The 26246-nt window shown below is 39.9% G+C and overlaps 1 protein-coding gene across 1 annotated transcript in view; it reads left to right on the top strand.

The window, feature by feature from the left end:
- The first annotated feature begins 3315 nt into the window (after positions 1-3315).
- The window catches only part of map2k4a (mitogen-activated protein kinase kinase 4a), a 103888-nt gene continuing 80957 nt past the window's right edge, over positions 3316-26246 (top strand). Inside the window, exon 1 of the mRNA XM_052032920.1 lies at positions 3316-4126. Coding sequence (XP_051888880.1) covers positions 3942-4126 — 185 coding nt within the window. The 5' untranslated portion in view covers positions 3316-3941. The remainder of the gene's footprint in view (positions 4127-26246) is intronic.

Genomic DNA, 26246 nt, shown 5'->3' on the forward strand with positions numbered 1-26246 from the left:
CCTGCAAATGTAATTTGTAAATACATGAACACAGCTCTCCTTAACCTACTTTCTGGTAAAAGAGTGGGGAGACACTGGAATAGTAGTTTGGGAGGATGTGTGAAATATTGTATGAAATAAACAGTAGAAGAAGTATGGAGGGGGTTAGCCCCTTTAAAAAGTGGATCATTCACCAAGCTCAGATGAAGTATATCTCAGGCTGTTAAAAGAGGCAATGGAGGAAATTGCAGAGGTTCTAATCATTATTTACCACTTGTCCCTGATCATAACAGTGATGCCAAAGGATCTGGGTACTGCTAATATTGCACAATATTTTAAAATAGAGGAGGGGACTAAGTGGTCACAGGCCAGTTAGTTTAACTCTGGCAGTGGGCATATTACTCCAACTAGTTCTGAGGAGCAGTATGATCCTTTGCTCAGAAAGGCACAGAATAGTCAGTGATAGCATGGATTTGTCAAGGGAAGTTCCTGCCTGACTAACAACTGTATTTTTTGGGGAGATAACAAGGAGGATAAATGAGGGCAATAGGTTTTAAATAATCTGCATGGATTTTAGCAAGGATTTTGACAAGCTACTACATGGTAGATTGGTCAAAGAAATTGGTAAAACCTTATGGTATCCAAGAAAGACTGCCAAAATGATTTCAAAATTGGCTCAGTGGCAGGAAGAACAGGATAACGGTTGACTGGTGATTTTTTGTGATTGGAAGGCTGCTGTCAGAGCATTTCTACATGGCTCAGTACTCAGTACCTTCCTTTTTGGAATATATATTAAGGTCTAAACAGCAGAGAGGCTGAGAAAAATATATAACTTTAAATTTACAGTGTTATTCAGTTGAATGTTCGGAGCATTGAAAATCCTATTGAAAATCTCTGGACAATTCTAGGCAATGGAACATTCCCTATTTGATTGAATACATTTACTTAACCTTTTGGTTTTGCAATCTATTGGATTGACAGACAATCAACTATCATTTTCTACTAATATCACAACATCACAAGCAATGATACTCATCTACCAAATCCGCAGGGCTGCACATTGTGCTCTGGCTGCCAGATATTTATCTCCATAAACAAGACCTCTACTCCCAACTCACCCATGGTCCAAGATTCTGCAGTGGTCAGATGAAACAATGGAAGTGTATCTACATTTTTGAGTCATCTAAGGACCCAAATGTAAATTTGTAAGGGTAGTCATCCTCAGATCAGGAGATCAGCTGGCATCACAGGCACAGGCAGCTATGTAAGCACCATTAGATATATGAAAACATAAAATGTTGAAACCACCCAACAAGTCAGGAACCATCTACTGGAAAAACAGAGCTCACATTTTAGAACGAAGGGTCCTCTGTTAAATTTGTTTTTCTTTCCACACATGCTGCCTGACCTACTGGGTGTTTTCTGCATTTTTTTTAGACTTCTAGTATCTGATGGTTTTTAAATTCCACCAAATATACTGTAGTATGAAAGGCCATGACTGTCAGATGACGGTGACAACGCTGACCCACATGGTCAGATGATAGCATTGCTCATCGGGTCGGAGGTGACATCACTGTCAATCAAAGGTTTGGCTCCGCCCCACCCATCAAGCGCACACCTAAGGATTGGCTTTGTAACACACCTTTGTTCTTGACCCTGAATCATTGGCTTGTTTGAATTACCTGAGTGGGATCCACCCAACTCTCCAGCCCTGTAAAAGATGGTACACGTGAGTAAATGCTCTCTTGCTGATTGCTGCCAGGGTCGAGACCACACTGAGGGACCACTGGTAAGAGTGTGCACTTCCACAGGGGTTTAGGAGCGTCTTAAGTAGATTCCCAGTAGCGTAGAGCTGTCGCTTGTCCAGATTCAGGGGGTTCAGGCAACGTATTGTTTATTCCCTGATCATTTGTACCAGTTCGTTGTGTGTGTGTGTGCGCGCATGCGCGCGCACTTCACCCCGTTGCGACTCCCCTCATGTTTCATGATTACCCGAGTGCAAGTGTGCATCCGTTCCTTTTCATTCTGTTCCCATGTCTGTCCTTGTAAATAAATTCTCCTTTTTAAAATACAAGACTGTGTGTCCAGATACCTCTACTTTTGAGACCTGAAAGAACCTTTCTCATAACATATGCTCAATCTCCCTCTAAGGGGAGGGTTCTGTGACTTCACTGAGCAAGGCTTCAAATAAGATTGGAAGCTCACAAGATTGCAAGACAAGGGAGCAGAAGTAGGCCATTCGGCCCATCGAGTCTGCTCCAAAGAAAAGGAAAAAAGAGAAAAGAAATGAGAAATTGGGGGGGGGGGCAAAAAAAACCTAACCCCAATTTCCGGCCTTATCTCCATATCCCTTGATACCCCAACTATTTAGATAGCTATTTATCTCTTCCTTAAACGCCTCCAATGATCTGGCCTCCACTGCTGTACGTGGCAAGGAATTTCACAAATTCACCACCCTCCGGCTAAAGAAATTTCTCATCTCAAGTTCAACATGAGATCCCTCTCTCAGTGTTTGTCCATTTAAGATAGATAAGGCGCATATTTTTTGTCTCAAATGGTTGTAAGTCTTTGAAGGCAGATGGAAGAGATGCAGTTGATAAAAACGGGGTGAGTAGTTACTTCAAATGACAGTTGAGGTTACAACCAGATCTACCATGTCATTATTAAATGACGTAGCAGGTTGGGGGGGGGGGGAGGGTGCAGGTGGCTCCTAATTCAAAGAATTTGTAGATTCCAGCTTTGCCACCACCATATTCGTGGGATCATGAGTTTTAAAATGTTCTTCCGTTGTAATGGAAATAAATTGATAAGTACAGTAACACTTACACATCAAACTCAGAAGCAAACAAAATAAAAAATTAAATGCATCTTGAAAGCAAGGCTCTGGATGTCCATTAAGAACTACGGAAATTACAGCTTTAGTCCAAAGCCAGAAACCAGAAGGGGTGCTAAATGAAGAAAGGCCTGAGGCTTTGTGTGAAGGAATAGGTTCAGAGGACATGCAAGAGGCTGCAAGCTGAGCGCACACACACACAGCTCTCAACTTTGACTCCAGCTCAGCTGCCTGCGCTGTGCCTCCTGCCTGCGTCACCACCGACGCAACACGAGGGGCGGCACCCAAGTGTCACTCGCCTCCCCCCTCCCGTCCAGTTTCCCTCCCTAGCCTCGGTGCACCCTGGGAATTGTAGTCTGTTGGCCGACAGTTCCGCCGGCGGGGAAGCCTCCCGCGTCGGGACTCCCGTCGGGCGCCGGGACTACAGGTCCCGGCACGCCCCGCGGCGGGCGTGCGCATGCGCAGTGTCAAGTGTCGTCCCTGCCTTCCTCCTCCTCCCCCTCTCCCCCTCTCTCTCTCTCTCTCTCTCTCTCCCTCTCCCTCCCTCTCCCTTTCTCATCTTGTTCCTTCACTCACAGATGTGACGCCAGGAGAGACGCATTCTTAATGGGATTTTCCCGAATTTTTCTCTGATTACATCTTCCTCGGGCTGCACACAGATCTCAGTTCTTTTAAAAAAAAATCTCTCACACACAGAGGGACTCTCTCTTGCTGTGGAGGGGGGCAGCGGGTTTCCATGGCTTCTTTGTCAGGCTGCGGTGGCGGCGCCTCCAGGCACTCGGGCAGTTCCTAGTTTAAATATTGTTTTTCTTTAAAGAATTAATTCGGTTAGAAACTATTTGGACTTTCCTCTGGGAACCGTTTGCGGCGCGTTGCCCTCGCCGTCTAATTTTTATTTTGGTTTGAATCTTATAAATTTGTATACCCATTATTTTTTTTGTGTGTGTGGAAGGTTTTTCTTTTAATTATATTAGCTAAGTTTTTTTTTAAATTTTTGTGTATGTGTGTGGTTGTGATATGGTGCTTGAAAGAAAGCTGCAAGAGGATTTCAACCGTTTTTCCTGACGGCGACGGTGGGGTTTTGGGTCCTGTTAAGTGATTAAGAGGCTGAGTGCAAGTGTTTGTGTGTATGTGTGTGTGTGTTGTGTTTTCACATATATATAAAAGAAGGAAGCGAGTGACCGAGTTGCTGCATTGCAGCCCCCCTTTGGAATATTATCTGTACAATGGCGACTCCCAGCTACAGCAACAACTCCAGCAGCTCAGCACAGCAGCAACAGAGTCAGCAGCAAAACACAACCACCTGCATGCAGGGTAAGCCATCGCACGGCACTCTTGTGTAATGCTATTTGCAATGTATAATGTAGATTTCCTATTGCCTTTCTGTTTTGGGATGTCATTTGGCATAGTTTGTAAGGTGTGGATTTGGGTTAGGTAGTTCTAATTTCACTGTACTTTGATCTGTTATCATTCATGAAATCATATAAGTGGAAGCAAGTTTTATGCCTGCAATAATTGCTAAATTATTGGTGCCAGTGTGTATAGTGTCTCTTGTTTCACTCAAAATTTCAGATCCATCGTTATCATTCATTCTGCTTTTCTTTTCTATTAAGAAAACAAGGAGATAATTGCTTATAAATGATGCCTATTGCACTCTTCAAGTCATTTCAAAGTGTCTTACACATTGAATTACTTTGAAATGTTAATATGAATGCAGAAGCAGGGTAGCTGTTTAACGGTTGGAATACTTCCACAGTGTTTCTTCTGTGGTTAAAATGCAAAATATTACAAGATTAACTTTATAAAAATGTAATAAACTGGGTAATCTCTGGGAAGTGATTTGTATAGGTATTATTTTTCTTGCTGTAATATATTTGTTTTTCCTGAAGTATGGTCCTTGGGTGAGGTTACACTTAGTTTTAGTAAATAGTTATTTTTACTTGATTTCATTCATTTTTCATATCCTATTTCTGTTTTCTCTAAAATGATACAGAAGTTGGACTTGGGTTCCTCTGCAAACTTAATAAATTATGTAAGCTTAAAGAATAGGCATTTCTGTAAACAATGCATCTAGCCCATTATATTAAAGGCAAAGTTATTTGTAGGTATTACATTAATAATAAAATAATGCAGACAGATGTAACCCAGTTATTAAGTATTTTGCCCTCTTTTAATATGTAGGCAAACATTTAAATATTTTGTTTTGAACTAATGTTGGTTGTAATATACAGCATAAGGGGAGTTGTATATAATTTGATAGCTCGTAGAATCCTCTAAGGCTGTGGTATTTTTCCTGGTACTGTGGTCAAAAAATAGCATAATTAAAGGAGCACTGTATTCTTTCAACCATTTTGATTTATGAACCTCTTAACTATATCTTGCTGCCACTATTAGAATCAACATGCTAAATATAATTGCAGAAATAACATTTGTAAAAAGTTTAGACAATACAAATATCTAGTTGCAAGTTATAAGGCAGAAGCATTTAATTTTGTGCTATTCTTGAACTGTTTGAGGTTTGCTGTTGCAGTTTGTCATCAGAGTTCTTGATTAATGTCATGATTTGCAGTCAACTTTAAAGTAGCCATCCGTTCTTTTATTCACCTTTTTGAAGCCTTACTTCCATGTTCATCCTGTGATGTCTTTGTGTGTGCTCCATGGGATGGTTTGCATTTTGTCAGCCTATTTCCAGCTTGCAATAGTCTTGCTCCAATTTGGTATAGTTGAATAGCTCATAAGTTTACCCCCTTTCTCACAAAAGTACCTACTTCAATCACCAGTCCCCAACAGTGTTTGGTATAAAACAATGGTATGCATACATACGACTGCAATTGTGTGGATTTGTTGTTGCATCTTTTTACAGGTGCACAGTGTTTTCGTAGAATCGTACAGCAGAGAAACAGGCCCACCTCATCCATACAGACTGTGATGTCTATCTATACAAATCCCATTTTCCTGCATTAGGCCTGTATCCTTCTATCCAAGTTGTTTCCAAGCACCTTTTTTAAGTATTGTAAATGTATCTGTCTCCACCACCACTTCTGGCAACTTGTTCCAGATATTCACCATCCTCTGTGGAAAAACTTACCCTGCAGATCTTTAAATTTCTTCCCTTTCACTTTAAACCTGTGTCCTCAAGTTCTAGACTCCCCTGCCCTGGGAGAAAGATTTTGACCATCTATGACCCTCATAATTTTATAAACCTCTACAAGGTCACCCCTCAGAGTTCAGCCTTCTATTTCCAGTGAGAATAAACTCAGCCTATCCAGTCTCTCCTTATAATTACAGCCCTCCATTCCAGAATTTTGAATTTAGAATGGATATTTCACTGTACATAATTTGCAAAAGGATTTTGACCTGTTACAAATATAATGTAGATAGCACAATAATATTTGAATAAAACAGTTTGCAAAAGAAACATAAATTATATTTAATGTGGTCTGAATTTATGAACTGACAGATGGTCATTTTTAAATGATATTTTGTTACATTGTAAACACTAGGTCATGAAGAGGTATTTTAAAATTATTCAACAAGTTACCAATTTGTAGGAGCCAGTGAATCTAAAAGATAGATGCTGTCATTTTGTTTTGATTTCTAAAGGGTAATTCTTGAAAATGTGTAAAGTGAAGGATTTGTATAAATTTGTTTCTTTGTATTATAATACTTCCTTAATTTTGCAAGTAATACAGCATAAATTTGGATGAATTAGTTCTGACAGAATTCATCGTGGTTGATCTTGGCCATAATTTGCAGAACACCAGTGAGTGGAAGCTGTCATAATATTGGATATCAGCAAAAATACACAAGCCTATTAAACCTTTTGAGGTTCCATGAGTGTATGAACCTCTTTGGTTTCAGCACCCATTTGACAGATCTGTGTTTTTGTTGTTCTCCACCCCAACCCAATTCTCATTCTAATTATGCACAGTTGAATAATGATGTGGATCTGGTTCTCAGACTACATCCTAGGTTTTAAAATTATCACATATTGGTTGGGGAACATTACTGGAGATCCAGGAAGTGCATTTGCTATTCTGTTTTTTGGGTTCTCTGACCAATTAAGTCTAGTGTAGCGGGTCCCTTGGTCAAGTCCAGTTGACGGAGGAAATATTTTTGCAGCTGCTCAAGCTTCTATCTGCTAGTTCTATCTATGTGTATGGTATATTCAACATAATGTTTTCAGTCAGCATTTGTAAAGTTAACAATAAGGTTGCTGCAAACTTTGGATGTGTTTTAGAGATGGCCTCTAATTTTAACTGGAATTCTAATTTCAACTCAAATCTGCAATAAAATGTTGTCTGTAAAAGTAACCAGGGAGCTATCCAATTGTCTTAAATCTAAACTCCTTCATTTTGAGGAAGAAAACCCAATGTCATCATTGGGCCTAGCGTACATGTCTTACATTAGCATTGCTTTTTTGCGGCCTCTGAAATGGCCTACCGAGCCTGGTTGTTGTATTGAACTGCCACCAAATGATTTAACCTATTTGACCTTGTCCTTGGCAATCTTATCTGCCATAGATTCATCTGCTTGTAACTAGTGTCCTTGTGGAGACCAAGTCACATCTTCACTTTGAGAACAGATGGCAGTGTGTGTTGTGGAACGACCAGCATGGTGTCAGTTGCAGCTCACTGGACACTCTTGCATCTGAATTTAAAAACTGTGCCCAAGTCCCCTTTGGAGATTTGAGCATATTCATTGAGCAGTGACACTGCTGTTTTGCTTTGAGGAGTTTGACACTACCAAGGGCGGTATGTTTTGGATGAGATGTTAATTTGATTCCCTGCTTTCCCTTAAAATGGATGTAAAAGCTTTTTTTAAAAAGTCACTGAGATTTCTTGTGATTGTGAAATGTGTTTATCTAATACTCCTTGCAGCTGAAATTGGGCATTCATGGGCTATTGTCAGCCATCTGTATCAGCAGAATTATGTTCTATCTCAGTCAACAATTTTATAACCCAGTATTTCCTTCACTTCACTTCACTTCACCCTCAAGCCAGATTATTTCCAAGTGATCTTCCATCAATATCCTGGGAAGTTTCAATATGTGTTGAAGAGTGTGTCAGAGCAGCATCAGATGTGCATCTAAATGAGATGCCAGCTTGGTGAAGCTATAAGACAGTGGCATGCTAAAATTATGAGCAATTGCACAGCAGATGAGAACAAAACTGCAGACCTGCCATTTGGTCATGTAAGGCGGTGAGCAATTACATAACTAATAGGAACTGATTCTGTATGAGTGCCTTCCTACAAAAGATAAATCTAACATGCTCATGTTTGTCTTCCAAAGGTTCTGAGTAAATTATACACCCACCAGAAACAGGATAATGGGGGCTGGGGTGGGTGTAAGAATTCTTCAATTTCAGGTAACCTCTGTCCCTTTCCTCTCTCCTTCTGATTGACTCAGATCCTGTTACATCCCCCCTCCTTCACCCTGCTTCTCTTCCATTCTTTCCCCTCCTCAATCCACTCCATCTGCCCATCAGCCACACACTCCTCTTACTGGGCGCCCCTCCCCCCTACTGTTCCTTTCTGCCCACCCCATCTCCCTTTTTGGTCCCATGCCTATCAGATTCCATCATCTGCAGTACTTTGCCTCCAGCTATCACCTCCCAGTCTCTCTCCTTCATCTGCCTATCATCTCTCCTCACCTGGATCCACCTATCACTTGCCAGCTCTTGCTCCACCCCACTCTCCCCCCCCGCCCCCCCCCTTCATACTGGTTATATCCCCTCTATCTTTCAGTCCAGATGGAGGGTCTTGACCCAAAACATTGACTGTCCATTTCCCTCCACAGATGGTACTTGACCCGCTGAGTTCTTCCAGCATTTTGTTTGTTGCTTTAGATTCCAGCATTTGCAGTCTCTTGTTTCCATCTTGGTAAAGAGTAGTTGAAAATAGTTGGTTTGCTTATGTAGCTGCTAATGGGCTCTGCTGGAAGGCTATATCCTGTGTCCCATTTAAGTTGGTGTACATGCCTGGGGATGCAGTAGCCACACCTGCAACATGATGTTGTACTGAATTTGGCAATTGGAATAGTAATTGGGTGTGCAACGTGTGCACCTTTTGGCATGTTGCCAATGCTGTCAGGGATGCTACCTCCCCAGAAAAAAGTCAGGTCATGACCTTTCTTGAAAACTGGGAGCATCTTGTAGAGCAACAAAGTTGTGAAAGTTACCTTGATGGGTGTGGGTTGTAACAGTGTGAAAATGGGAACAGAGCACTTGACCATCACTATGAAGAATGTTTCTTGTCTCAAGTGCTCCTAAGCAATCCAACATCTTGGCAAAGTGCCCCTGTAACTTGTAGACCAACTAAACAGGGTTCACTTTAGAGCTTGAGTGTTTCATTTCCACACTCTACAAGGTTGATTTAAAGAACAACTTGATGTGGGAGTCTGATGATGCACAGAATCTTAGATGAATTTCTGGAGAGTTTTTATTTACAGCGTGGTAACAGGCCCTTCCAGCCCAACAAGTCCGTGCTGCCCATTTTAAACCCCCAAATTAACCTACCTGTACATCTTTAGAATGTGGGAGGAAACCAGAGCACCCGGAGGAAACCCACGCAGACACGGGAGAATGCACAAACTCCTTACAGACAGCGGGAATCGAACCCCGATCACTGGCGCTGTAATAGCGTTGCGCTAACCGCTACGTTACTGTGCCATGATGAACGATCATCTTTGTGATTTAGCTTTTGGCCAAATGTGATTTGAGGATCACTAGTAAAACAGTCAGTGGGAATTGATTGAAAAATTCTTCAGTGGCTGGTTTCATGCTGAGCGTAAAAATGACTGTTGTTCCCAAGATATCACTGCATAGGTTCTTCATGGCAGCATCCTTGGTTGAACTACCTATAGGTATTGCATCAATTACCTGCTTTCTGATGTGAAACCTGAAATCTTGTTTGCCATTCACCCACAATTGTAAGGTGTTTAGCTGCATCATTAAATTTTCAAATAATGAATGAATCCATGCAACGTGCAGCAAGCCCATAATATCCATACCTTGGCTGATAAATGAAAGTATCTTCTTGCACCACACAAATGCCAGACATTGACTATTTACAACCACTTCTCAAGAAATCAGTGGCACCAGCATCAACAAATTAGCTTTGGTCAATATTTTGAGGATCATCTTGGACCAAAAATGTCAACTGAACAAGCCACAAACTTTCCAGATGCTGGATCAGGACAGAGGCTGGACAGTGAGTCATTTGTGACCCACTCTGTCTACCCACTATCAACAAGGCAAGAATATGATGGAATACTTTTCATTTGCTTGGATGCATGCAGTTGCAGAACTTAATACCATCTAAATACAATGCAACCCAATTGATAGCAGCCTGTTCACCTGAACTACTTGGCTCCTCTGCCACAAACACAATTGGTTGCATTGTGTATGATATAAAAGATGAACTACAGTCACTCAAGGCTTTGTCGACAGCATCTCTCAAACCTGCAATGTCCACGACCCAGGAAGACCTAAGTAAAAATGAAATCGATGGAAATGTCACCATGTCTAAGTTGCAAACAATTCTGACAAACAGATATGCTGTCCTTTCATTGTCATTGGATAAAATTCCTCTGTCTCTTCCACAGGAAATAATGTGCGCACACCCACTACACACTCGGCTAGCCATCTTTGCAAATTGCTGCAATTGGTTTTTCAAGGATATCCATAGATAGTAAATGGTGGCCTTACCATTGAAGGCCAGGTATGAGAAGCTATTTTATTTTAAATAGCATAAGATATAATTTGATTGCCATAGTAAAAATCTTTGTCTCAGAATTTCAGAAGGTGTTTCTGTAAAATAGCAGTTAAATTGTGAGAACTGGCAACCTATGAATTAGTAACAGGGATTCTGTCATCTGTTTTTTGCAGATATATTTTGTAGGGTGACATAGGTGGTTGATAGATTAGGTCTCTTAACTAACAAAGTTTTTTTTGTCTAAATACGATCTTTACTGTGACCAATTAGTAATAAGTGATGTCTTCAACATCCTTCACTGATTTTGTTTGCACCCAGTGTCAGTCTGTAATCAAAACTACCAATTTTTACCAATCATATTTGATGTCCTGTGTTGTCAAGTACATATATAGATTACTAAAGAACTATTAAAGGGGAAGTTAGCATATTCTGCATTTGTCTATATTTTGTATGTTGTTGTTCCTCAGTTGTGATTTGAGAATTTCAATTCAAATTTGTTTAAATCTTGCAGTAAAATCCGGTATTGGTAAAAGTGACCATCAAGTAACCAGATTTGTTTCCCCAACTCCATCTGATTCCCTAATATTGCTTCAAGAAGGAAACTACCTCGGCTGGCCAGTGTTTGATATTTGCTGTTCCCTGCATTGTTGAGATTCTGGAGCTGCCTGACGTAATGAGAACAACCCACCATACCTTTTCATGAAAACAAGGAATGGACAATAATTACCAGCAACAGTCATGCCCTGAGGGGGGAAAAATTAAAATGCCTCTTTTATATTTGATGTCTGCAACTGTATCACAGAAAACCTTTTTCCGTATTCACAATCTTGACCCTGCTTATAAATTACTTAATGATCTCCCAGAAACGTGCAGTTAGGATCTTAAGTAACATTTATTAATAGGTGTGAATTCATATAGTTTTTATGAATGAAAATAAGTTTGACTCCAGTAGTTTCCTTAACTTCCACAAACAACTTATTTATGGATCTCTGAACACCCTAGACCCTTGTATGCAGGTTGCACTAATATTTCTGTGCACTCGGAGGCTGAGCTCCAAGCCACCATTGAATCATTTACTGATACGGGAGGGTGATCTTTATACTCAACATTGGCAAGATGTTGGTCCCCTACCAACATGTTCCTTCAACATTTCCTTCTGCCAATAAAGAGTCATGGCAAGACACTGGAAAAAGTGGACCATTTCTTGTATCTTGAGCCAACTCTCAGTGAAGGCAGAAACTGATGATGAATTTCAGCTCTATTCAATGCAACTTTTCGTCAATTGAAGAAATAGTTATTTGGATGTCATGACCTCTGACCTGGCACAGCACTCATGAACTACCAGGTAGCAGTTATCCCTATCCTTATATGCTTCAGAAACCTGGGATTACCTCCAAAAGGCATGTCAAGAGACAGTAAAGATGCCACCAATGCTATTTTCGAGAATTCTCCCAATCCACTGGACAAACAAGTAAACCAACTTCAGTGTCCTCTTCTGGGCCAACATCCCCAGCCTTGAGGCACGATTTAAACTGAGTCAACTGTGTTGGACAAGCAACATTCTTAGACTGCCTGACAACCAGACTCCCAAAACAAGCTATTCTGAGCTCTGTCAAGGAAAGTGATTACTTGGTAGTCAGGCAAAAAAAAATTCAAGGATGTGCTTGAAGCCTTTTTTTAAAAAAAATGCTACATCCTCACTGACTCCTGGAAATCCCTGGCTTAAAATGGAGGAGCAGCACTTGGGATGGTATTGAAATCCTTGAGTCCATGCATCTTGAGTGCACAGAATACTGGAGTTCACAGTGGGAAAGGGCACACCACCTCTCAAGCTATCCACCTGCCCTGTCAAGCACCGCCTACCCATCAGTGGAAGAGTCTGCAGCTCTCACATTGGCCTCATCAGTCACCTCTGCTTCCAGAGTGGAAGCAAGTCATCCTTGATCTCAAGAAACTGCAAAAGAACAATGAATCAAGTTGCATCCTTCCTCTCTCCACTGTCTCCTCATATCTTCCTGCTTCATTGCAATGTTTACTTTCCAGGTATTTGATGATCCATTGTAAATGTTCTTGCATGTGACCCTACAATTCCCTCGAGCCTCTAACTTGGGATTCCAACATGTGCATCTCCTGCCTCCATTTTAATTTAGAGCTCATCTGTAGATGTGCTTCTCTGAATGAACTCAAGTTGTGCTGGGAAAATAAATGTATTTTAAAAAATTGAATGGAAGAGAAGAGAGATGTTGATAGTTTTGTTGTTGGGAGGAGAGGCACATATTTGTGAGGAGTAGAGAAAGGAGAACCTTGCCAAAGTAAAGAGTACATTTGGTCTGCATTTTGAATGAAGGTAGCAGAGAATGCAGTCCTTTTTGCTGAATAGCTACTTGCTGGTTCATATGATGAAGGCAATTGGCTGTTAAGGGCCTCTATAAAATTTACATAATCTTACTTGTAGGCAATTCTTGAAATCTAGTCAGAATCAACAAATTCCTTTTTCTTTTGAGGTTTAAACTTGTTTTCCAATGTTTGGTTCAGCACTGGTTCAGTACTTTTTTTTAAAGTAATACTTTACTGTATTACCTCTGATTTTCTTAAATGTCTATTCCCCATGTTGGAGCAAAAGAGGGGTATTTCGGCTGAATTTGTTGTGCATTGATGCTCTAATGTTCCATTGTGCAACTTTGCCATTTTGATGTATAGAAGTAGAAGACTGAATATAGTTCGTACATCCTTATAGCTTTTTAAACATGGGATATCGGCATTGCTGGCGAGGCCACCTCCTTTATTGTCCATTAAACTGTAGAAATTGTCATTGGTTTATTATTGCCACATGTACTTGTATATGGAATGATCTATTTGGATGACATGAAAAGCTTTGTTTGCATGCCATCCAGACAAATCATTCCATATATACTGTAAGTATATTGAGGTAGTAAAATGGAAAACAGTGCAGAATATGCTGCTATGGAGAAGGTGCAGGTAGACAAAGTGCAAGGGCCATGATGAAGTAGATTGGGAGATTGAGTTCATCTTTAAGCGTGAGAAAAAGTGATGGCATGTTGCTGCCTTGAACCACTGCAGTCATTCTAGCGAAGGTATTTCTTTGCTTTTGTTGGATAGAGATTTCCAGGATTTAAACCCAGCAATGATGAAGGAATGGTGATTATATTTCGCAACCCTGCATAATGAAACGGCACTGCAGATACTGCTGTTCTCTTATGCTTGCTGCCCTTGTTCTTGGTGATGGAGGCTATGGCTTTGAGAGGTGCACTTTGGCAAGTAACTAATGCAATTTGTTGATGATGCACATGCAGCCATCGTGCACCAGTGGTTTAGGAAGTGATTATTTTCACTAGTGGTAATGGTCGCAATCAAGTGAACGTGGTGGTGTAGCTGTGGTCATCCAGCAAATGGAGAATATTCCATTGAACTCCTAAATTACCGTCACAGGTTACCCAGATGCTGTCTTATTCAGTGGCTGCTGTATTTATGTGGCTAGTCTGGTTAAGTTTCCAGCCAGTGGGTGATCACCAGAATGCTGTTGGTGGCTAACTCTGGTAATAAGAAGGGCAGGTAATGAGACTTGCTTTTATTTGGCAGATGCACATTGCTTTGGGTGTGGATCTTAGCCCATGCTTCAATAATACCTTGCTGCATACAGGAATGGGTTGTTTAATTTCCTGAGGCAATGCAAGTGTAATTGAACATTGTGTAAACATTAAGAGACATTCCTGCTTTGACCTGATGGAAGGTCACTGAAGTAGCTGAAGGCAGCTGGGCCCATGAATTGCCCCGATGATCTCCAGCAGCATCTGGGCTGAGATTGACCATCAACCAGACATTGTTGTTTGCAAACTATTACTCTAGCGTTTGCAGGGTTTCCCCCTGAATTTCTGTTGGGTTCTGGTTTACCAGTTTCCATGCTGCCACATTTGGCACACTGCTGCCTTGGTGTCAAAGGCAGTTACACTCGCCTCATTTCTGGAATTCAGCTGTTTGGTATTTCAGACATGTGGTTAAAGTCGGGGAACATCCACTTTTTTCCAGATCTGCTTTACAAATGTTCTGTTCCAATAATAATATTCGGACAATGTGAGCAATGCTGTAGCAGAAAGATTCATTGTTATTCACTCGCAAATAGCTGTTGTTTGATCTGGAATGACATGAGCAAGTATTTACATGCAGTGTTTTACCTTTTTTCAGTCTTTTGCCATTTCCCTTCCAATTTCCTGGATATGGAGCTTGTGAAAGGTATCTGCCTCTTCTTTTTCTTCCAAAATACATGGAGTCTTTGACCTGTCATTCACTACAGTGTTTTTGTGATTGTTGACTGACCTCCTGCCTTTACTTTTGTCTTTTTCCTGTAAAACCATATTGTGCTTTCATCTTGTCTGGGCATGGCCTTTACCTTTGCTTCCTTGAATGGAACAACGGGTTTAAACAGTAGTTGCCAGTCAAGCTAGTCTGCATTAAACAAGATCAGGCTTCACTGTACTCTTCCAAAACTGGTTGTCATTCATGAATTATCTTGAAGATTGCTGATATAGACTGTTATTCCTGATGTGCTTCGAAGCTATGACTTCCTTTGGTTGATTCTGTCTTCTCACATGTACTCCAATCTCATTTTGTCGAATGGAGCCACCACCTCCTTTGATCACATGTCCATTTTCTTTCTGGTCCTAATAGTATTTGACATAAGTAGTTACTTGGGTATTGTTATCTTCCCTTTCCAAATTCCTGCTCTCAAAACTGTATGAAAGGTGCCTGATCTCTGACCTCTCGTTCATCTCAAGTCCTTGTACTGGGTTGTTCTTGAAGTAGCTTTCACTTTTCCTGGAACTAGATGTTTCAGCTGCTCTCAAGTTTCTATGTCTGACTCAACAGTGAAATTGTACTTGCAACATTTTTCATGACTTTTATGAGAGAATTTTCCTCCTCAATCATGCACTGCAGTCTGTATGGTGAAAGTAATCTTGGCCATTTTTTTTGTCTCGTACATCTTCAGGCTGTGTTGTTCTGATACCTGTTCTCACATTCTGTAAACTTCATATTCAAAAGCTGGTGCTCTTGTACTATGCTATCTTGTACCAAATTCTTTTCACATACTGCCCACATTCTCGGTGACCTATTTGCCTCCCAGTCCTTCAATTCTATTATCTATCTTTGTATTGAAATCCTTTTGTGCCTTTATCTCAGCCTAAGTGTAACCTGCAACTGCCTCATTCTCCTCTGGTGCCTCTTGTTGCAGTGTGCTGGTTAGAGGGAAAACCAGGTCTCAGTTCTTTTGGTTGTAACTCGAGCCTCTCCCTGAGCCTGTACATTTGTTTCCAGAAAGCCCAAGGAATCTCTCTTTGATCCTCTATTCCTCATACTTGCCATTATCTGGTGAAGTTGACTGAAGATTGGGAGCCCTCATCCACATTGAGGCTGGCACTGTTAAATTGTACTTCACCATCATATCTCACCACCTCAAATGCTTCTGCCACATTGTTTTTTCAAAATTGTTTTTTATCTGCTTTCATTCTTTTGAACTTGAGGAAGACTGAGCCGTGTCGTCAGTATCTGCCACAAGCTTCACACTCTCACCACTGATTTCAGTCCTCATCTCACTGTCATGGTTAGAATCTGGCTGTGCCAAAACCTCACCATTGAATTGAACTCTGAAGTTATCCAGTTTTCCCTCCATAACGCTTTCTCTATCTATCATGTTACTGGCTTCCATCCAGACCTTGGCGTCTCTGCACCAGAAGCGCTGATCCTTGCATTTGTCATCTTGAGTCTCTGCTGCTTTGATGCTCTCCTGACTGACCTACATTCTCTGTTTCAGCATATCCAAAACTTTTGCCTGTTTTGTATCTTGCACCCAATCCCACTGTTATCATTGTCTTTGACCAATGTTGTCTCTCAGCAGTCCAGCATTTAAATTTATAATTTTTATGTTTGTGTAAATTCTTTTGTGGTGCCACTTTTGTAGTTATATAAACATCTGCAATCTAAAGCTGGAACCAGAAAACAATGTTCTGTTGGAGACATGGCCACCAATAATAGGAAGAAGGCTGGTCTGTAGACACTAAACCTCTGGAATATTCTTCAATCTTTTCATTTCTCTGTAATTCTTTTACTTTCCTAAAATTTCACCTTGACCAAGTTTTTCTCACCTAATTTCTCTTCCTTAGCTTATGTTAATGCACCCACATGCATTATAATTGCTACATAGATCCAAAATGTTCAGTTTGTTTGAGGGCAATCCTAATTTGAGTTTATTCAAATTACATGAGTATCATCCTAACAGGAATAGTTGGACAGAAAATTTAAAGCTGCATTGGTTTTGTTAGTTTTCTGAATGGTTATTCTTTCTTCTACATTTAATTTTGTAGTTTGGGATATTTGTCTTAAACTTCACTAAAGTAGTTGTAATTAAAACTATTTCATGTGTTATTACAGAATTGTAACTATTCTATAATACTTTTTAAAATAATATCATGGTAAGAGTGTCACTTGGAGTCTTGCATTATTAATATTTATAAAAGTTAATTACTGAGCTATGCAGACCATTTTTAATCTGCGTTTACTGATCTTGAATAATGCAGTTTCATTGCTAGAATTCACTACTGCCTCCGAGTTTGAGGGATAATAGCTTTTCCTGATTGTTAAGTAATGGCCTGCTGCTGGAAGACACTGTGTAATTAGGTTCAGGGGCTAGAAATTAAATTTCTTTTTCCACAAGGTAATAGTGCATAATTCCCAAATGCAAGAAAATTACACAGAGTTGCCTTAGTTACCATGTTATGGGTCTGGGAAGTAGAATAGAGACAGAATTTAACTAAGTTTAAGTAAATGATAGCAACAAAAGCTATAGTGAGTTATAATGGCTGAATACAGACTTGACAAAGCTTGTTCAAAATCCTTAAGCTTTTGAGGTTTTGACCTTGTATTCATGGGAAAGTGTTAAGTGCAGGTGAATGGGATTTAAGCAGACAGTGGCACTGCAGAAGTAACCGTTCGTATCCTCCAAGATAATCCTGGAGTGACTGCCTGTCTTGGCAGAAAGGAGAAAGGCCTGATTGTGATTTAAGTTGGTAAGCCAAATGGTGGTAATGGATGTACAAAGGGCTGCTATTTATTGTCCTTCTCTAATTTCCCCCTGAAATGTGGAGATAAGTGGTTACATATGGAACTTTTATCATTGTATTTTAGCTTTTATAGGAAAACATCAAATTCTGCTCCAGTTGAATAAACTATTGTTTCCCATGATACTTTGTGTACTTCATCCATCTTCATGATTACTGATCTGTTTTCATAATAGAATGACCAAAATCTCTTCTGGATTGAGAAATGTCCACCCAAATCCTTGCTGATTTTTACATAGCATTGGTATTGCTTCATCATATGCTTTTTTAAAAATTATTTTCACTCACCTCAAGGAACAGAATCTAGCTCTGGCAAGATTCCAGGGGTGTTGGCAGTTCTGCAGAACTTTATCCAGATGGTCATTTATAAGGTATGATAGATTTGAATTGCTGGCAGACTACTTTGTTGATTAGGGTATCGTGAGCAAGCCAGAATCTCCTCTTGCTTGTCTTCCATGGATGTGTATTTTATGGTCTTGCCAATGTTTGCTGAATTCTGGACTTTTGCTGCATCCCCACCGACTAGGCCCACTGAGATTGATTGTCATGCTGTCCCATACCTAGATTGGAAAATTTAGCACGGAAGTAGACTTGGCCTTCAAACCAAACATCAAAGACTTGTGTTTCTAATTTGAGGGCAGTGTTTAGTAAACAAAATGGTCTGGCTTTGTTGGTTCAAAAAAATTGTATCTTTTGGCATTTGCATGTGTGCTTTATCCATTTGTATCAAACTGTAAAATCAAATGATAATATGGTAATTTATTTTAAATTATTTCATAGTGCTGTTGATAATTGTTTTGATTTCTGGTTGTTAAACAGATCTTCCAGTGCAGAAATGTTGTTACCAAGAGAGTAAAAAACATTTTGTTCTCATTTGATTTAATTATCATTAAGTACTGACCAAATGACATTGTATGTCTAAATTTTCATTTCACTTTTTTATTATACATCTCCTTGAGCTAAGTGTGTTCCTGTGAGGTTTTTGTTCCAGATTTTATTTGAAACAGTTAAGTTAACAAAGTTGGAGCATAAACATCCTGCTTGTGTTTTCCGAGAGCTGGAAATACAGTTGCACTGAAATATCACACCATTTGCCTCATGGTACTTGTGATATTTGTACCTCATTCTTCCTCATCTGTACCTCGTTAGTACTCCCTTTTCTGTGCACATTCATGTGCAGAAAAGAAATGGAGACTGGACAAAAGTTATGCAGCATCAGTCTTAACAGATTACTTGATTAGTATATACAAGCTTGGACAATTGATTTGCAGACACGAGTTGAAGTACCACCATGGTAACTGAGGATTGTGATTTTAAGTCATTTGCAATTTGAGAATATAGTTTTAGTAATGTGGCAATGAAACCAATGGATTGTTATAAAATTCCTTCAGGACCACTGATGTCCTTCAGAAACATCCGGCCTGGTCTCTGTGATTTTGGACTCTCATTAACTTTAATAGCCCTTTTGAAATGGCTAGTTAAAGATTCAGGTTCATATAGACAAGTTCATGCAGACATTTTAAAAAAAACAAAGCACTGCAATGTAATTTTTACATGGTTTTAAATATTTAGAGGTGTTCTTTTACAATAAGAATTTATAGAATCACAGAATTGTACAGCATAGAAACAGGCCATTTGGCCCATGCTGACTGGTAGGCACCCATCACCCAGCAGTGGTCCATAGCCCTCTATGCCTGAGCAATTCAAATGCTCATCTGGATACTTAACTGTTGTCAGTGATCCAGTTTCAATCACTGAGTCAGGCAGTGCATTCCAGGTACTTACCACTCTTTTGTATCCCCTCTAAATCTCTACCTCCTTACCCTAAATCTATGTCCTTTTAGTTTTATCTCCCTCTGATACAGGAAAGAGTTTTCTGCAGTCTGCACTAGCTTTCCCCCAAATTTTATATAGCTCAATTGTATCTCCTCTTAACCTCTTCCGCTCCAGGAGACGCTGGAGAAAAGACCCAGCTTCTCCAGTGTCTCCTCATAAGTGAACTGTTCCATCCCATGCAATATCCTGGTGAATCTCCTCTTCACCCTATCACACCTTGGTGACCAAAACTGCAGAAGATTTTATAAAGTTGGAGCATAACCTTCCTATTTATGTATTCAATGCCCTATCTAATGAAGGCTTGTATCCTGTATGTCTACCTAACCTTAAAATTCTGGGTAAATCAAAATCCAAAAATGTGAGTAGGATTCTTTTTTGGACTCAGATCCTGTAGGATCTGCAGCAATAGATCTTTTGAGTATTTAGTGAGATAATGAACATGGTTTTTGAAGTGTTGATTTGGTTTTTCTCGTGCTAATTTTTTGACCAGATTCAACTCCTTATTTTCACAATGTTTAGGTAGTGAACAGTGGTGGGCTTGATCCCTTATTAGTCTTTAAAATTGAGTTTTATGCCATAGTAAGGTGCTCCATCTTGTGGTTCAGCTGACAGCTATTGACAAACCACTGCTATTGATTCATTCCCAGTGTTGTACATAGTCAGAGGTCAAAAACATGAGAGATTCCATCAAAGAAGTTTTGTTTGCTAGTTGTTGGGAATTTAATTTGGTGAAAAGATTGGCTTATTATGTTATTGGCCCAAGTTGAATTATTCTCTATTTAAATTGTGAGATATTTGTACTGTAAGGTTCTCAGTACAAAAGGGTTGTTCATGCTCGATGTTCACAAATTCTTCCTTGAGTTGACCTTTTACAATAGAGCAATGCTGTCTACAACTCTGCAAAATATTGGAACATTTTACTTTGTACTGCACATAATTTTAATTAATGTCTATGAATATTGAAATGTGGTGAAAGATCCATAGAACACAATGTGAGTGGAATCTTGCAGAAATATGTTGCAATGATGTTATGTTGCTCAGAACTTTTTGAGAATGCTTGTGTGGATTCACAATAGATTGGAATATTTTCAAATTTCTGGTGTGACTTCTTAAAAACTACAATCCTAAGGCTTAAATGTTTAAACTCCTGCTAGGATTGGAGGGCGTTTCACATAGTGATTGTATTAAAGTACTTAAATGCACAGTTGACATGGAAAAATATCAAGTGGTTACAGTTGCTTCTCAAATTATGCATGGGGACTTGAACCAATCAAAACTCATATTCATAGAATTGCATTTTTATTTTTGGCCTAGTGGATGCTTCATTTGATTTGTGAGCTCTGGTAGATAAGCTACTGCATACAATATTTAACTAGTTGAAGTTGTGAAGGTGACCAGTCTCTTTATACCCAAAAAAATACATGGAGGTAACTGAGTGGTGTAGCAATAGGTCTGACTTGATCCTTAGATAGTTGGCAAGATTAAGATTTATTTCCTGAGTGATACAAGTCAACAGGTATATTTCTAAAATCCTTCATAGAGGATGAATTTGCTTAAACTATCAGATAACAAACACGTTTTCAAAACTTTAACATGACTTGAAAATTGAATGTAATATAACCCAATTTCCTCAATAAATATGTCTTTTACCTGAAAATGAGGTGCTGTTGAAATCAACTAAATATTATCTTAAATGAAGCTTTCATTAGTATTGGTTCATTGTAGCTGATTGAAGTGTTGTACTTAATGAAACCAAATAAAATGCACAGTATAGTTTTGTCCTTTTGATTATCTAATATAATTTATACTTTGTATTTCTCTGCGTCTGCGTGTTGTATGTTATCTGGGGATGTAACTTGGAAAAGGTATCTTCTAAAGGCTTGCTGTTTTAGTCTTTAGAATCAGACATTATTAAAGGTTTGAGTAAAAAAAACACTCAGCAAGTTGAGCAGCATCTGTGGATAGGGAAGCAAGAATTCAATAATCCTTGTAGATTGTAAATGTATCATCAATTTCAGGCAGGGTTAGTATTAGGTCATTTTTTCCTTATGGCAGTTATTAAATAGGAATATTGTTAGCTGCTTTGTAATAGTTTTGCAAGCAAGGTTGTATTTTGTCCTTCACATGCAGTTGCAGACAGTGGAGATTTAAGTTTAGTAATTGGAACACCATTATTATTGTCTGATTTGCTGCTGATATCCATCACAGTGGTATGAGTAGCAAGCAAAATATGAATGTCCCAGTTGCCATGTGTTTAGTGGTTTACTTCAGCTTCCATTGAGAGTGATTGATGTAGTGGATCTGGAATTGCTGTTTATGCTCACCCCATGTCTGTACTTAACCTGCTCCAGATTTGGCCTTTCTTGCTGGCTGGAAACTTTCTAGACTCTCCTGTGGCATGGCCAGAGCTGTGACAGGGCCTTCAAAGTTGCACCTCCAGAAGCTCCTCCTCCAAAATGTCATGCCAAGTTTTGACTGCTGGAAAAGCATTGTTCCCAGCTTTAGCAACAATAAGAGTTATAAAGGTTCAGCTTTTAACAATTAAGTGAAATGAATTTTTTTAAACCCAGCTAAAATGCTTTAGTCTATATAATTAAGACTATTACACAAATGTCTTTTTTTAAATAAGGGAATTTTCTTGACTCTTCCCTGCATGTTGAAATTGGTGTGGTTGTGATTCCTGGGCCAAGTCTAACTTTGCATAATTTCTAAGAGCAAAGTTTCTCCAGGCTGGGGAATCTTGGCAGGATGAAGCTCTTGACAGATAGGGTTCCTGTTTACGACTTCCTAGTTTGACTACACTTGCGTGGAAGTCCTGGATTTAAAGCAGATCATCAGCAAAATCTGGGTCAGTGATTCACTTTGGGCCTCATACTATGGCAAAACTCATAAGTTTGGGCAAAGTGCAGTATTGTTCAATGCAATAATGGTACTTGGCATAATGGTATCAAATGAATGAAAAAGTAGTGAGATCTATTATTTAGGTGGAATTTTCATTCCACCTTTTGCCTGATAAATTGTATTTGCAATGCATGTTCTTTGGCAAAATCTCATTTGTTGAAATCGTGTAATTCAGTAATTCACATTACCATTCGATTGCATTGTTCCATCATCAGTAATAGTCAATCAGTATTGTGTAATGAATGCACTAATGGAGGCAATGATTTTGAGCCACTCTAAGTCGTATGTTCAGTTATTTGTTTACCTTGTCTGGTGTTTATCTGTTTACTAATTGGACTTTGAGAAAACTTAAATTGACAGTCTAGGTTTTGCCAGTTTAAAACTTGACAATTGACTGCAGTGGATGTTGCCAGTCTGCAAGTGGTGTGATGGCCTTTTTTCAGTTTTCAACATCCACTTGCAAAGTCTTTCTATTCATCTGTCGTGGCTGATGCTTGAAGTTCACTTCAAGCTTTTAGTAAATGCCTGTGATTGGAAACCAAAAGTCATTCTTTCAGAGTATACAGTGCAACATTTACACAAGATGTGACTGTGGGCTGGAAAAGATACACAAGGAGCATTGAAACAGGTTCTATGATTGTAGTTCTTCAGTGTGTAGAGTACTTCTAAATGCATTCTTGGAATATGCTAATTCATCAACTTGTGCTTCTGCTACTTAAAACAGTTCTTGTACTCAATTCACTCTCCACTCTCTCTACACCAATCCCAACCTCACCATCAAACCTGCAGACAAGAGCAGTGCCATTGTAGTCTGGCGGACTGAGCGCTACCTTGCAGAGGCCAGACATAACAGGGATAGAGTTCCCCTGGTCCTCACCTACCACCCCATGAGCCTATGCATCCAACATGTCATTCTCCGCAACTCCTGCCTTCTCCTATGAGACCCCACTTCCAAGCACATCTTCCCCTCCCTTCTCTCCGCTTTCTGCAGGGATTAATCTCTCTGTGACTCCCTTGTCTGCTTGTCCCACCCCACTGATCCCCCTCCAGGCATTTATCCCTGCAACTGTGCTAAGAGTTGCACCTGCCCTTGCACCACCATTCAGGGCCCTAAACAGTCCTTCCAGGTGAAGCAGTTCTTCACATGTGAATCCATTGGTGTCATTGCATCTGGTGCTCCTGGTGAGGCAGCCTCTACATCAGTGAGACCTGGCGCAGATTGGCGGATTGCTTTGTCGAGCACCTTTGCTCCATCTGCCGTACCAGCTGGGATCTCCCAGTGGCCAGCCATTTTAATTCCACTTCCCATTCCCACATTGACATGTCTGTCCACAGCCTCTTCTATTGCTAAGTTAAGGCTAGGCACAGATTAGAGGAACAGCACCTCATATTCCACCACAGTAATCTCCAACCTGACACTATGAACGTCGATTTCTCTAACTTATGGTAACCACTCCCCTCTGTTCCTTTTACCTTCCTTATCCCACCATCCCCTGCCCCTTCGATCTGTCCTTTTCTCTCCATAGATGCTGCCTGACCTGCTGAGTTCCTCCAGCTCCTTTGTGTGTTGCTCTTGTACTCGATGTTCATTGTTAATGCCCTTCTCTGTGCAGAAGCTGACTGAACCGATGTGCATTTGCAGAATTTCTATATTTAATTGGCTTGAGTTAAAAGGCATTTTTTAATCCAATGTTAGTTTCTGCGACTGATGCAGACATAGCACATTTGCAAGATGAGTTGCTTCCGCACAAGTAACTTGCATGCAATTCATTCAGCATCAACACATAAAAGACCTGCATCAATTTGCTTCTGTCTTTGAATCTTCAGAATACAATGTTGAGAGGCAAAAGTTTAATTGGAAGGCTAAATATAAAGAACTGACAAAATGTATGGTGCCTGAAGAGAAGATAAAGTGGCAATACATTGGGGCCAGGAATGTGCAAGGCCCATGGCAATGTAGTTCTCTTGCGCATTGTCCCAGCAACATCCAGGTCCCAAGGCCTTTTGAGAAGCATGTGAAATAAGTCATTTGTACTCTGCGATAGATGGAAAATGGCTAGAGTGGGAGATTATGGGGTAGAGTGAGAGAGTTGGGTATGACCAGGCCTTAAGACCACCCATGCTGCTGCCACCCTGGTTTTGAAGATTGGAAGGTACCTGTGCATGAATTCTTTTAATATGGAGGGCTGTTGCACAGCAGGTCTAACGGTGTCTTGACAGCAAGGTCCCAATGCAGTGGCAAAGCAGTCGAACACAATTGGAGACTTAGGCATGTGGCAAAGATTTAGCATGCACACACACAGAAGGCTGTATACCCAATGTATTCTGATCACATGAGGATATGATCCTGCCCACATTCTTCTTTTCTCAGTCACCCTCTTATATCCTTGCTGTCCCATCACCCTGGTTCCTTCCCTTCTTCAGCCCCCTCCCTCATCTCTCTACCTCAATCACCCTTCCCTTAAATAGCTTCCATCATCTTCCTGTGTCTCCCTTGCTCTTGGTTTATAACAAAAACTGCAGCAAAGTCTCCAGTGAAAGTAGTAAGTTCAGCCTTGCAATGCATTGACTGGAGGATAGTTGCACGCACTTTCTGTGCTTAAAATCAGTCTCAGTCACTTCCAAGAGTAAGTCGCCAGGCTTGCTTGTCATGGAAATGATGAAACATTCCAACCTGGCTGGAAATAGAAACAAAGTGCTGCAAATACACAACTGACTGGGTAGCACCCGTGGGGAGAGAAACAGAATCAATGTTTCAGTGTTGATACCTTTTAAAACAAATTATTTCAATGTTAGTAGTTTGTAAAATGTTTTTAAACATAGACATCTTTTACAGCTCTTGCAACTGGCAATCCAAAGTTGAGGGATGGCCGTAGCACTTGAAATAATGCTTGGAGATTGAGGAGAAGATTTTGGTGCTTTTTAATGGGGGAAAGCATAAAAATTCTCAAGTCATGCACTATCTTAAGCACTCACATTTATGTGAACTATTATCTTTGACACAAGTAAATTTTATCCCTTTTATTAGATGGGATAATAAATAACCCAGTTATCTTTTTCCTAATGTTGATAATTTTCCATTGAGTAAATGTGCATTTAATATGGGGCATTAATTTATAGGCAATTAAAACTTGTATTTCAACAGAATTTATTCTAGGCTGTTTTGTTTCTCATCCAGTATCAAATTGCTAAGTGGCATACTTCGGAAATCGGTAATGAAATTAGTTTTGTTCAGCAATTTTTGTTATTTTTCTCAATAGCCTATCTTTCTAGAGATATTGAATTGGTATTGGTTTATTATTGCCACTTGTACCGAGGTACAGTGAAGAGCTTGTCTTACAAACCGATTGTACAGGTCAATTCATTACACAGTGCAGTTACACTGAGTTAGTACATATTTCCTTGGTACAGCAGTTACTTACTGTAGATTGAAAGCATGTACATTAACGATTTGGATGATGGAGTAAATGGTTTTGTGGCTAAGTTTGCAGATGACACCAAGATAGGTGGAGGAGTAGGGAGTATTGAAGAGACAGGAAGGTTGCAGAGAGACCTAGATAGTTTAGGAGAATGGGCAAGGAAATGGCAGATGAGATTCAATGTTGAGAAATGTGCAGTTGTACACTTTGGAAACAAATAAACGGGCAGATTATTATCTAGAAGGAGAGAAAATTCAAAGTACAGAAGTACAAAGGGACTTGGGGGTACTCGTGCAGGATACCTTAAAGGTTAACCACCAGGTCGGATCGGTGGTAAAGAAAGCGAATGCTATGTTGGCATTCATCTCGAGAGGTATAGTGTATAAAAGTAAGGAAGTGTTGATGAGGCTCTACGGGGCACTAGTGAGGCCT

Source organism: Pristis pectinata, chromosome 18 (genome assembly GCF_009764475.1).
Source record: "Pristis pectinata isolate sPriPec2 chromosome 18, sPriPec2.1.pri, whole genome shotgun sequence".
Taxonomy (NCBI): Eukaryota; Metazoa; Chordata; class Chondrichthyes; order Rhinopristiformes; family Pristidae; genus Pristis; species Pristis pectinata.